The 12,132-nt window shown below is 41.0% G+C and overlaps 1 protein-coding gene across 2 annotated transcripts; it reads left to right on the forward strand.

Moving 5' to 3' along the window:
* Positions 1-4,272: 4,272 nt before the first annotated feature.
* Positions 4,273-8,994, forward strand: LOC146391357 (ciliary neurotrophic factor-like). 2 transcript variants are annotated; one of them, XM_084924226.1, is made up of 3 exons: positions 4,273-4,669; positions 5,143-5,454; positions 7,343-7,866. In XM_084924226.1, exons 1-3 carry the CDS (start codon positions 4,562-4,564, stop codon positions 7,454-7,456), a joined length of 534 nt encoding a protein of 177 aa, XP_084780352.1. In that variant the 5' UTR covers positions 4,273-4,561; the 3' UTR covers positions 7,457-7,866. The 2 variants fall into 2 exon arrangements, with proteins under 2 accessions (XP_084780352.1, XP_084780351.1); XM_084924225.1 differs by lacking the exon at positions 7,343-7,866 and adding an exon at positions 7,876-8,994 and having other exon boundaries at positions 4,281-4,669.
* Positions 8,995-12,132: the final 3,138 nt, after the last annotated feature.

Genomic DNA, 12,132 nt, shown 5'->3' on the forward strand with positions numbered 1-12,132 from the left:
TCTTCTCCTTAGCCTCTCTTGTCTGGCAGTCTTTGCAGAAGTGTGATCTTAATGCACTGTTTTGTGATATTTACATGACAAAATTGTAATATAAATATGCCACTTTAAAGCACTAATTCAACCTCTGGACAGTTGGGCTCTAATGCGCCTGGTCTTTAAAGAAATAAAATGCAAATGAGAATCAAGTTGTATATAGAAAGATAGTATAAATACAAAAAATAGGAAAGATTGCTAAGAGTCTGTGTTGCTAGGTTGCTCAGGGATCGGGCACACTTTTGAAGTGCAGCCACAACTTCCTGATTGGATTGAGAACCAGGCTAGAAAATATATCTTCTCTCCAGTCGTAGTTCTCCTGTGGATATAGAGTGTCCTCCAGGATCAGACCAAAGAACCCTCTTCCAATTAACTTCAGAGTCTCCGACATCCCTTTGAATGAATTCCAGGCAAGATTTCATGCAAGCTTTTTTCAGTTTTCTCTTTATCACTCTCCCATCCTGGCAGACAGTTCTAATATGTACACTCTCCCATCAGATCCACTGAAGCTCTTTCAGTGTGTCACAGGTGTATTGGTGGCCTCTCTTATTCAGTTTGTGAGTGATGGCCAGATCTATGCAGATTTAGACTAAGTGCTATATTTCTTCCATTTCTTAAAGATGGATTTAACTGAACTCTGTTGGATGTCCAGTGAACTGGAAATCTTTTTGTAGCCACTCTTGACTTCTGTGAGTTGCTTGGAGTCAATTGTAGCAGGAATACTGATGAACCAGAGACTGGACCTCCGAGACACAATGTTTTTACTACATGTCAAGTCAAAGTCAAAGTAAACTTTATTGTCATCTCTGTTATATACAGTTCAGTATATAGAGAGACGAGATGACGAGGCTCCATTTCCATACATTGCAAAAGAACAACAATAAATATAGCAAGAGTAAGAATAAGAAGAATAAATATATATACACTTTGAGACTGAGGTAAGGGGAGTAAATATACACTTTGGGGTAAAGGGGTTAATAACAGTCTAAAGTTTACAATTGAGATTTAAAGTGACTTTGAAGTGGTTTAAAATGACCAACATAGCAACTTTACGGTTTACAGTGTGAATACACATCAACTGTAGTCAGGTGGTCGCCGTTTCACTAATTGTGACACTTCTGGAATCAATTAGATGTACCTCTGTTGAATTGATTGTTAATTTAAAAGATTCTCAAAGTCAGAATTTCTTCCCCACTTTAAGGCACTCCTTCTTGGTATGGCTTCTTCCTTGCCAGTGCTTCCCCTGGTGGACACATTGTGCAATACATTTTATTTCTGTTCATTTTCATTTCTGTTTTAACAAATAATTTTATGAACTGATACCTAGAGACTAGCAGAGTAGAGCATCGGCTTAGCATATTATACTGAAAACTTGGGGTGTTCTTTTTATGATAATTTCTAACTGCATATGTATATTCTTCTGACTCTATTGGAGTAGTTTTTTGCACAAATCAGTTCAAAACAGAGGTATGAGCTGTCACACAGGTCAGAAATCTTTAAATCATCCATCCAGGTGGTCATAGGAATAGGAATATCTATATTTTAAAGGGTTTTGCTCATTAGCAAATGTATTCAAGCACTTTGCAACTTGTCGTTTTAATGTGTGCCTTTCTCTTGTTTTGTATATATTACTCTTGTTTGTTATTTATTCGTGTTGTATTTATATGTCCTGTACAGTTTGTGTGGAGTACCCACAATGTTGTTGTACATGTACAATGACAATAAAGAGCTATTCTATTCTATTCTGCATATTTCTGGCTTTCTTCTGATCTCTGTCAGAGTAGTTTTGCATGAATTTTCATTTGAAAAATAAAATGAAATAAAATAAATAATTTCCTTATACTGGGTCTTAGGTCAACCTCTCAGTTAACTTAGAGCCTGAAATTAGCGTTCTTTCCTTTTAAGGCCCACTCCCTTTAAGCCAACGTTCTCCTGATAGGCTATCCCTCACAAACAGAAGGTTTCAATACTAGGTGGGTGGGGCCTCTGTGCTCACAGCCAAAGCTGTGTGTCTCAGATATTAGATGTTAGGCATATCCACTCTTTTTGACATCATACTGTGTTTAGTGCAGTCTGTAGCCAGGGATTTTCATACCCTGACTTCATTGTTTAACTCTGGTTGTGTTTGATATGTTCATCAACCACCGTCACAGTGAAAGAAAATGGGAAATAGGTGCAGCGATTTATTGAAATATCCAAATGTGCATGGTAATACAGCATATACAGCTAGGTCAATATATATTTGGACACTGCCTCAAGTTTTGTTTTGTTTTGTTATCTGTTTACTGAAACATATTCCAATTATAATTCTATGATGGACATGGACATATTGTGTAGAATGTCAGCTTTCATTTGAATTGGATGAAGGGTTTAGAAGTTTCAGCTCCTTAACATGTGCCATCCTCTTTCGAAAGGGACCAAAAGTAAGTGGACATTGACTCAAAGGCTATTTAATGGGCAGGTGTGGGCAAATCCTTCATTATGTCATTATCAATTAGGCAGATAAAAGGCCTGGACTTGGTCTGAGGTGACTGTGTAGTGTTTGCATTTCGAAGATTGTCTAACATGCAGTCAAAGGAGCTCTCCGTGCAAGTAAAACAAGACATCCTTAAGCTGCGAAAACAAAAATATCCTAAGAAAGCAAGCAGGCAAGCAGGCAAGCAAGCAAGCAGTGGTGAACTCAGCAACACAAAAAGACCTGGATGTCCACAGTGGTGGATGATCACAGAATCATTTCCATGGTGAAGAGAAACCCCATCACAACAGCCAACCAAGTAAACACTCTCAAGGAGGTAGGTGTATCGATATCCAAGTCCACCATAAAGAGAAGACTCCATGAAAGTAAATACAGAGGGTTCACTGCAAGGTGCAAGCGATCCAGGTGGCTTACACCTTTGGTACGAGCGCCTTTATTTTTAACACAGCTTGAACTCTCTTAGGCAAGCTTTCTTTTAGTTTCTTTAAGCAGACTTCAGGAATAGTTTTCCAGGCTTCCTGAAGCACATTCTAAGCTCTTGTTTGAATTTTGACTGCCTTTTGTTCTATGTTTAGGATCATTGCCATGCTGAAAAATCAACCTGCTACCAATCAGATGTTTTCCAGGTGTTAGTCCATATAGGCTGTAGTCACCGTTACCACTTGCCTGACCACCTCTGTACTTACAGATGATGATTTAAACCAAAAATGTCAGTTTTGGTGTTATAACTCCATCAGACCTGTTGTCACTGATTTTCAGTCCAGCCCTTGGGTATTTTGACGTGTCTCATCCTTTTCTCATGTTTCCCTTCCTTTAAAAAATGTCTTTACAGCCACCATTTCAGTGAGAGCATTTCTGGTGAGCCTTCATTAAACAGTAGATGGATCAGCAGTCCTGTGTCAGGTATTTGCCAGACTTTTTCCTATTTCTTAAGGAGATGACTTTCAGATTCTGCTAATCTGCTGTTTTCTTTTCGTCTGCCATTTCTTCTTTTGTCCTCAATTTATCCAGACACAATGCACAATATATAACAAATATTCAGCTAATAGGTCTTTAGGAATCACCTTATACTATTTTATGCTTGCTAGACTGTGTTATCTTTGGCATTTTTTGTCACTTAAAGTAAAGAAATTAGGGGAAATTTTGCAATTTAAAACTGGTCCTCTGCTAAGTTTTCTGTCACGTGTAGACACAACACTGGTTCATCCCTTTGAGTCAGGTGCGTTTATATGGTTGAATGATTAATAGGTCGGTGTAAATGGTTGAACAAGCAAAAAACATTGCTCTGAAAATGGTCAGGCACAAGGACACAGCAGCTAATGTCCAAAGACAAACTTTGACAGACCTACAGAAACCCTAAAGAACTATTATTTAAGACCACTTCAAAAATAAATCACAAGAAGTAAAATATAAAGAAATGAAGGGTAGCGCTAGACTTTTTGCACAAAGCTGTGTGTAGACACAAAATAAGGAAAATAAAATGGGTCCACATTAAATATTAATTGAGATATACTTTCCCACACATCTCCAGCGCATTGCAAAATTAATTGTTAGCCTTGGCCTTTTAATAAAAACTGTAAAAACTTAACAAACAATGCATTGAACAAAAATAAACTTGTTCTCTTTTTTTACTTATACAATAAACCTATGTAGTTTTCCATCGTTGTTTACAGCTGCTGAAGAGAAGGGAGGAAAAGCTATTCCAATAAACAGAGTTTTTATTATGCGTGGAAGGGTGGGTGGGCCGCATGGTGACGTTTTCTGTGCACCCCACCACACACACACGCACAGACACGCACACCGTGGCTGGCGGAACCAATTACATCCCCTCTTGTTGGTGTACATGCCAAATGAGCACCCGCACAATCGGGCTCCACTGGCTGTCCCCCCGCGTGGATCTCGGGCTCGTGTTCGGACCGCAAAAGTATCCAGAAACAGCCACACAGCGTAGTTTCGCTGCCAGAGGGGAGGGGGACTGTTTCTGCTCCTGTCGGTCGGTCTGCGCCCCGCTCGCTGCTAGCCCACCTTTGACATAAACACGGCTGAGAGCAAATGGCAGAGCAGGAGGAGCAGCCGATAGCTGGCCGCTCGCTGACGGGACAAGCGGTGGCTCTTGCCCGGCTACTGCACCATGAGTGTACCAGTCTGCTCCGGCTATACGTGAGTGATCAGAGTAGCCACTCTTTCTGCTTAGCTCATGCGGGTCATTCTGTCTTGGACGCTCCCCTCCCAGTTATTTGGAGCTTTCTTTAAAGCTGTAGTGTTTCAGTATCCAGGCAGCTTGCTACCTGTCGCTTTTGGACTGTGTCTGTCTTTCACAGCAGGATTTAACGCTGACTGGTTTGTTTTTGGAGCAGATACTGTGGAGTGGAGGGAGGGGGGTAATTACACTAAAAAATACCCTCCACCCCCACCACTCAATTTCCCAAGGGGAACCTAATGGATAGATTATATTGGATTTTTTTCCCCTGCTGCCATCCATCCTTTTAGAAAAGCTCTTAACCATTGATTAAACTGATCAATTATCTCTTGGTCCCTAAAATAGACTTATACTAAAATGAGATTAAAGGGTGCAAGGTAAGTGACCTGTTTGCATCGGAGTGGGACAAATTTATATTTATTTATCTTTTCAGACGGAGAGGGAGACCTTCCTGTCCAGCTACACCCCAGATGGGAAGCGCCTCGTGTCCGCGTCCCCAGAATCTGAGGAGCCCAGCACGGAGGAGCAGGTGCACTTGCTGCACTCTGCTCTGCGACAGTGCCTCGGGCTGCTCCACCGTGTTATCCAGAAGGAAGAGGAGGAATGGGGCAAGCTGGAGGATGAGTACGAGTCCATGAGGAAGAACGTGCGAGCCCGACTGGAACACTTGCTCTACAGCACCAAAGGTTTGGTGGAGACCGACGGCACCAACCTGGAGGTTACCCCTGATAATCAGTGTAATGAGGTAAATGAGGTGCCGTTTGGGGGGGTTTTGTAGTTAGTCATGTCCTTGTGGCCTTTTCTCTATTATGGTGACACTCACCACTGTCCACAGCCCATAACACATTAAAAGTGGCGGTGGGCAATACGGCCCACCGTCACAATATTTCAAGAACGTTTGGGAGATTTCTGACAATCTAGGGAAAAATATCGAAGAACGTTTTATTGATACTTGCAACCTGGCAGCATTTTCCACCCTTTTCCAGTGAGCTGACACACTTCCTTATTGTGAAGTGTGAATCTATGGAAACAGGTGCCAGCAGCAGTTGCATTATAGTGCAATAGCAGTGACGAAGGACAGGAAAATGTGAGCTCAGAAGTAGCTTAGGTAGAGTTTTCCCCGGAAATTTTAACTAATGTATAAAATAACTTCTTCACACTGAGATCCAGTGTGAACCCTCTGCTCCCTCTAACTCTGCAGGAGCAGCACAGTATCATCACATAATAACACTGAAAATATATGCTTTGCCTGGGATGTTGTATCTCAGCTCAAGCTCTTTAACCAGCTGCTTAAATCCCTCCTTCACCGCCGTGTAACCGCATCAGTAATTTCCATCCACTGTCTGCTCTTCCTGACGCATCGAGTGCAGCTAGTGAGCGCTCCAGCGATGCTCGTGGAGTCATCTGATCGCTCTGTGGTGGCGCATCACCAGCTGATCATCTCTCCTCCTTCATTGCTTGGTAGTAATAGTGTGGTTTCTGTCTCATGTAGTGAACCAAGCTTGTCATTTCCACCTTCAGTGGGAGCAGATGTTTTCTGTTTTGTTTGGGCTTGTTGCAGTAGCTCCCTTTTTAGGTGCTAAATCATCATCACTGGAGGTTGACACACAGCTCTTGGCGTCAGACATGCCCGGGTTTGTCTCCTTTATTTATATTTATACTCTAGGGAATGTAAATGGTGTCGGAATAGCAGTAAAGTCAGCAGTGATTTATTTTACATCACGTAAAAATTCATACAGGTATCATCGCATGTGATATGGTTCAACACAACCCTGATTAAAAATTAAACTTTGTGGCATCATATAGACTAAAACCGTGCATGCAGCGCAGTATGCTGTAAAGGTTTATTATGATTTGTCTTTATGTCCCTGGCTTTCTCCATGTAACTGATTTCAACCCTTTGACATCGGGTTGACCAAGTAAACCCCCTGAAGTGGATAAAATTCAGTTTCAACACCTACATCTATGAGCTTAAATGCATTTATTTTAAAGTCATCACAATATTTGGATCATGAACGGCAAATCTGACTAAGAACCCGAAAAAAGAAGTTTATTTTAGAGTAGCCAGGCTCTGACTTTACATTCTCATCAGATGGAAAACCTAAAATCTCAGCACGGTTGTGACTAAACCCTGTATTACATGAATTACAGCTTTTGTGTGAATGTGACTAACGCTGTTTACAAACAGTTCAAATCATTAGTTCAGGCCCTGAAATGTTCAAGAAAACCCTGGTTGTATTTGTCCTTTTACATCGACAACAGACTAAACGGATGGATATTTCTCCCACACGTTGGCGGGGAACAAAATAGAGGGCTGTAGGTCACCCCAATAGAGCACTTCTCTCCCAGACTGCTGGCTTACTTGGTGTTACTAGAGTATTTAAAAGTAGAATGGGAGACAGAGGCTTCAGCTTTCAGGCTCTTCTTCTGTTGAACCAGCTCCCAGTTTGGATTAGGAAGACAGAAACCCTCTGTACTTCTAAGATTAGGCCTAAAACTTTCCTTTTTGATGAAGGATATAGTTAGGGCTGCATCAAGTGACCCTGAATCCTCCATTGCTGCTGCAAGCTTCCCATAATCCACTGTTTATTTTTTATTCACTTTTTTCCACTCACTGTGGCTCTCTTCCACAGTGTGTCTCCGTCCTTTCTTCCTCCCCTCACATCCAGCAGATCCAGTCCCATGTGGTCCCAGCAGGTAGCCGCTCCTCCCTGACACTGGTTCTGCAAGAGGTTACTTCCTGTTAAAAGGGAGTTTTTCCTTCCCTTGGTCGCCAACTGCATGCTCATAGGGGATCGTCTGATTATTGAAGTCTTTACCTTACAATATAAACCACCTTAAAGTGACTCCTGTTGTGATTTGGCACTATATAAAACTGAATTGAAGCACCAAATATTTAATGTGAAGTCATCTGGTTGTTGATAACTTCAGATGTATGCTAATGGTACTTTGTAGCCATTGGATGTGTGATTTAATTGTCATTGTCAAATATAAAGGGTGGCATTAATTTTAATTAGTTATTTAGTAAACAATCCAAATGAGTTTCACCAAATGTGGACATGTTCATTAGGCCGTTTCATTAGGCAGTTTCTTAGCAGATTTTGCATGCAAGGGCTCACTCCTAATGAGAGACATCTATTGCTCTATCTTGCTCTCTTCTGTGTAGGAAACCGACGGCTCTGGGGGAGTTTTTGGGTTCAAACTCTGGACCTATCGAGTGCTGCTGGAGCTGATCCACTGGTCTGATCATGCCGCGAAAACTCTCCATGTGTTGCACACGGAGAGAGAAGGAGCAGAGGAGGCCTAAATTCCCTAGTTAGAGTCGATCGGCATCTACGAACGAGCTTATTCAGCAGCCAGCTTTCCCCTTGATGTATTCCAAATTCAAAATTGTAAGGTGATGTGGAATATACTCTGTGAACACTCAAGTAAAATCCCAGCTAAGCTCCTTTAGCCAAGTAAACAGCTTTTCTTAGGCATTACTATTTCCACAGCAAGCGCTAAAGAGCCCTCTGGTTTCCCACAGTTGTCGGTTCTTTGGACAAAAAAGAGTGTGCAGACTTTACACTTGTGTAACCATCAGTTTGCTTTGTGCAGTGGCATTTAAGAGTGTTTGAAAGTGACTTTTTTTGTGTATGCTGTGTATAATTTAATTTATTTAAGTAGATTTACTTTTGATGACTAACTACCTGCTGTTCTTAACACTCCAAAATCTGACTGCTAGACTAACACCATAAAAACACGACTGTTAAACTGTGACTGACATGCAGCTAAATATGTAGCCATTTACTAATTTAAACAGCGTTTCTTCATGTACCACATTACTAACATGTCTAACGATTCCAAATTAGATTTCATGTTGTCGTGTATAGGCTGGCCGATCGGATGTTTATGGGGCTGGCACAGTCTGTGATGATCAAGTGTCATATTTTGCTGCTCTGGTCGCCAGGTTCTCTCCTGTTGTTATACTTGAATTTGCTGCTATACTGTTCACAAGTTGGAACTATTAGACCAGTGGTTCTCAAACTTTTTTTTTTCTCTCCTGCCCTCGGATGGATATTTTACAGTAGAGCCGTACTGTCTGTTACCAAAACTATCAAACATTCTGAAACGCAGCAATTTCACTGTAGTTTAAAATGCCTGACACAGTATACGCTCACGCAGTGAATGAGCTGTGACTTCCACACTTGCCGGTATGGTGAATATCCGATGACCATGCTTTTCTTTTATGTCTGTGATGAATAACTGGATGTTTATTGAAGATTAAAAGCTCATCTTAATCTTTGTTTTTTGTTGGTATTGGTTCTACTTTGTCTTCTGGGTCGTGTCCTATGAACTCTGATGTCAAGCGTGTCGCTGTGGCATTGGATACAAGTTAATTCAAGCCACACTGTAAAAGATGAAATATCTATAATAGACATGGGTAGGGCATCAAGTCTGAGGCATGCAGACAGTATGATGAACTGCACTTAGGATTAGGTTTTTAGACAATTGCACATTTCGGTCTAATTTTTTTTCTTTGCAAACCACTACGGAGGATTTTAATGCAGTTTTCAGCTTTAACTTCAGGGCTTTAATGAAAATACTGCTTGACCTTTTTAGAAATTACAATCATTTTTATACACAACCCCCATTTTTAGAAACTGAAAAGTCCCTGGACAACTGGCTTGTCTGTTTGCTTAAAATCCACTTTGGTGGCATACAGAAGCAAAACTACTGACCTAACAGCAGGTCATACCCAGCAAACATGCCCCCTTCCTGACGCAGCCCTCAAGGGATTGTTATCTCCTAGCTGTTTTGGTGCCAAGAAAATAAACCATTAGTATAGATGAGGGGTGGACACTTAATTTTCCAAAGACCTGTGAGAAACTGGGACTGTTGTGAAAGGCTGCACCAGTAAGATGAACCTCCATTCTGCTCAATTTCATCTTTTTATAAGCTTGGTGCGGACCTCCACTGCAGTCACAGTTTTTCAAACAGCCTCTTAGGAAAATGAATTGTCCACCTCTGATAATAAAAATATGATTTAGACTTGTCACATAATATGTAATAATTGGTAAATCATTTCAATTTTGTGTTTACTTTTTCTTTGCTTTTTAAACCAGTCGCACGTTGTTTTAGGTTCTTGTGAAGATCGCTTGAGCAGTACAATTACTGATCATGGATGAACCTGAGGACATGTAACGTCTAGTGAAGTAAGAGAGAGGAAGGTTCAGTAGTGGTGTAAGTCGGGGGAATGACTGAAGAAAAAGCATAAGAGTTCAAAGACCTCTCCCATGTGATATATAAGCCACAACCATCTCACAACCTACATGCTACAATGTAACAAGCTCGTCGACAAGTGTGTCCTCTCTCTGAATAAAATCAATGTCTGAAAGTCGTGATGCACACAGCATAGCACCCATGAAGCTATTACATACAAATGTTGCATACTTAAGCGTGAGTATATAACAGAGAGGTAATGCTGCTGCAGCTGAGATTAGGTCAAAGGTCATTTTCACTACATCTGTTGATATATTAAGCAGTTATCATAAAATGTACAACGTTACTCTTTCCCATCATTGTTTAATATATTTTATGATACCTTGGTCCTTTCTCTTTAAAAAAAAAAGTGTGAAAAAGTCAACACTGTATTCGAAACTGTTTCCTGCTTTGTAACCAACAAATCACTCAACATACAGGGAGTGCAGAATTATTAGGCAAGTTGTATATTTGAGGAATAATTTTATTATTGAACAACAACCATGTTCTCAATGAACCCAAAAAACTCATTAATATCAAAGCTGAATGTTTTTGGAAGTAGTTTTTAGTTTGTTTTTAGTTTTAGCTATTTTAGGGGGATATCTGTGTGCGCAGGTGACTATTACTGTGCATAATTATTAGGCAACTTAACGAAAAACAAATATATACCCATGTCAATTATTTATTTTTACCAGTGAAACCAATATAACATCTCCACATTCACAAATATACATTTCTGACATTCAAAAACAAAACAAAAACAAATCAGCGACCAATATAGCCACCTTTCTTTGCAAGGACACTCAAAAGCCTGCCATCCATGGATTCTGTCAGTGTTTTGATCTGTTCACCATCAACATTGCGTGCAGCAGCAACCACAGCCTCCCAGACACTGTTCAGAGAGGTGTACTGTTTTCCCTCCTTGTAAATCTCACATTTGATGATGAACCACAGGTTCTCAATGGGGTTCAGATCAGGTGAACAAGGAGGCCATGTCATTAGTTTTTCTTCTTTTATACCCTTTCTTGCCAGCCACGCTGTGGAGTACTTGGACGCGTGTGATGGAGCATTGTCCTGCATGAAAATCATGTTTTTCTTGAAGGATGCAGACTTCTTCCTGTAAAACTGCTTGAAGAAGGTGTCTTCCAGAAACTGGCAGTAGGACTGGGAGTTGAGCTTGACTCCATCCTCAACCCGAAAAGGCCCCACAAGCTCATCTTTGATGATACCAGCCCAAACCAGTACTCCACCTTGCTGGCGTCTGAGTCGGACTGGAGCTCTCTGCCCTTTACCAATCCAGCCACGGGCCCATCCATCTGGCCCATCAAGACTCACTCTCATTTCATCAGTCTATAAAACCTTAGAAAAACCAGTCTTGAGATATTTCTTGGCCCAGTCTTGACGTTTCAGCTTGTGTGTCTTGTTCAGTGGTGGTCGTCTTTCAGCCTTTCTTACCTTGGCCATGTCTCTGAGTATTGCACACCTTGTGCTTTTGGGCACTCCAGTGATGTTGCAGCTCTGAAATATGGCCAAACTGGTGGCAAGTGGCATCTTGGCAGCTGCACGCTTGACTTTTCTCAGTTCATGGGCAGTTATTTGGCGCCTTGGTTTTTCCACACGCTTCTTGCGACCCTGTTGACTATTTTGAATGAAACGCTTGATTGTTCGATGATCACGCTTCAGAAGCTTTGCAATTTTGAGACTGCTGCATCCCTCTGCAAGATATCTCACTATTTTTGACTTTTCTGAGCCTGTCAAGACCTTCTTTTGACCCATTTTGCCAAAGGAAAGGAATTTGCCTAATAATTATGCACACCTGATATAGGGTGTTGATGTCATTAGACCACACCCCTTCTCATTACAGAGATGCACATCACCTAATATGCTTAATTGGTAGTAGGCTTTCGAGCCTATACAGCTTGGAGTAAGACAACATGCATGAAGAGGATGAAGTGGACAAAATACTCATTTGCCTAATAATTCTGCACTCCCTGTAGAAAGAAACTGTGTTTACTTCACTGAGGCCAAGTAATCTTACATTAAAGATGAATTTCACTACAGGACATCAACACCTGTAGGGATGGTGCTTAGGGAACGCTGAAAAACTTTGTTACATGACATAAAAGAATACAAACATAAAAATGCATGCATTTTCAAAAAGATTTGAATTCTCGGATATTGT

This window comes from Perissodus microlepis, chromosome 3 (genome assembly GCF_051167445.1).
Source record: "Perissodus microlepis isolate ML-2025 ecotype Zambia chromosome 3, ASM5116744v1, whole genome shotgun sequence".
Taxonomy (NCBI): Eukaryota; Metazoa; Chordata; class Actinopteri; order Cichliformes; family Cichlidae; genus Perissodus; species Perissodus microlepis.

What these genes read in the sequence shown, in the direction of transcription:
- LOC146391357 (XM_084924225.1), top strand. Translation starts at nt 4,562, where the DNA reads ATGGCAGAGCAGGAGGAGCAGCCGATAGCTGGCCGCTCGCTGACGGGA. An exon ending in CCAGTCTGCTCCGGCTATAC is followed by an intron (nt 4,670 to 5,142) that starts GTGAGTGATCAG and finishes TTATCTTTTCAG; the next exon opens with ACGGAGAGGGAGACCTTCCT. An exon ending in CTGATAATCAGTGTAATGAG is followed by an intron (nt 5,455 to 7,875) that starts GTAAATGAGGTG and finishes TCTTCTGTGTAG; the next exon opens with GAAACCGACGGCTCTGGGGG.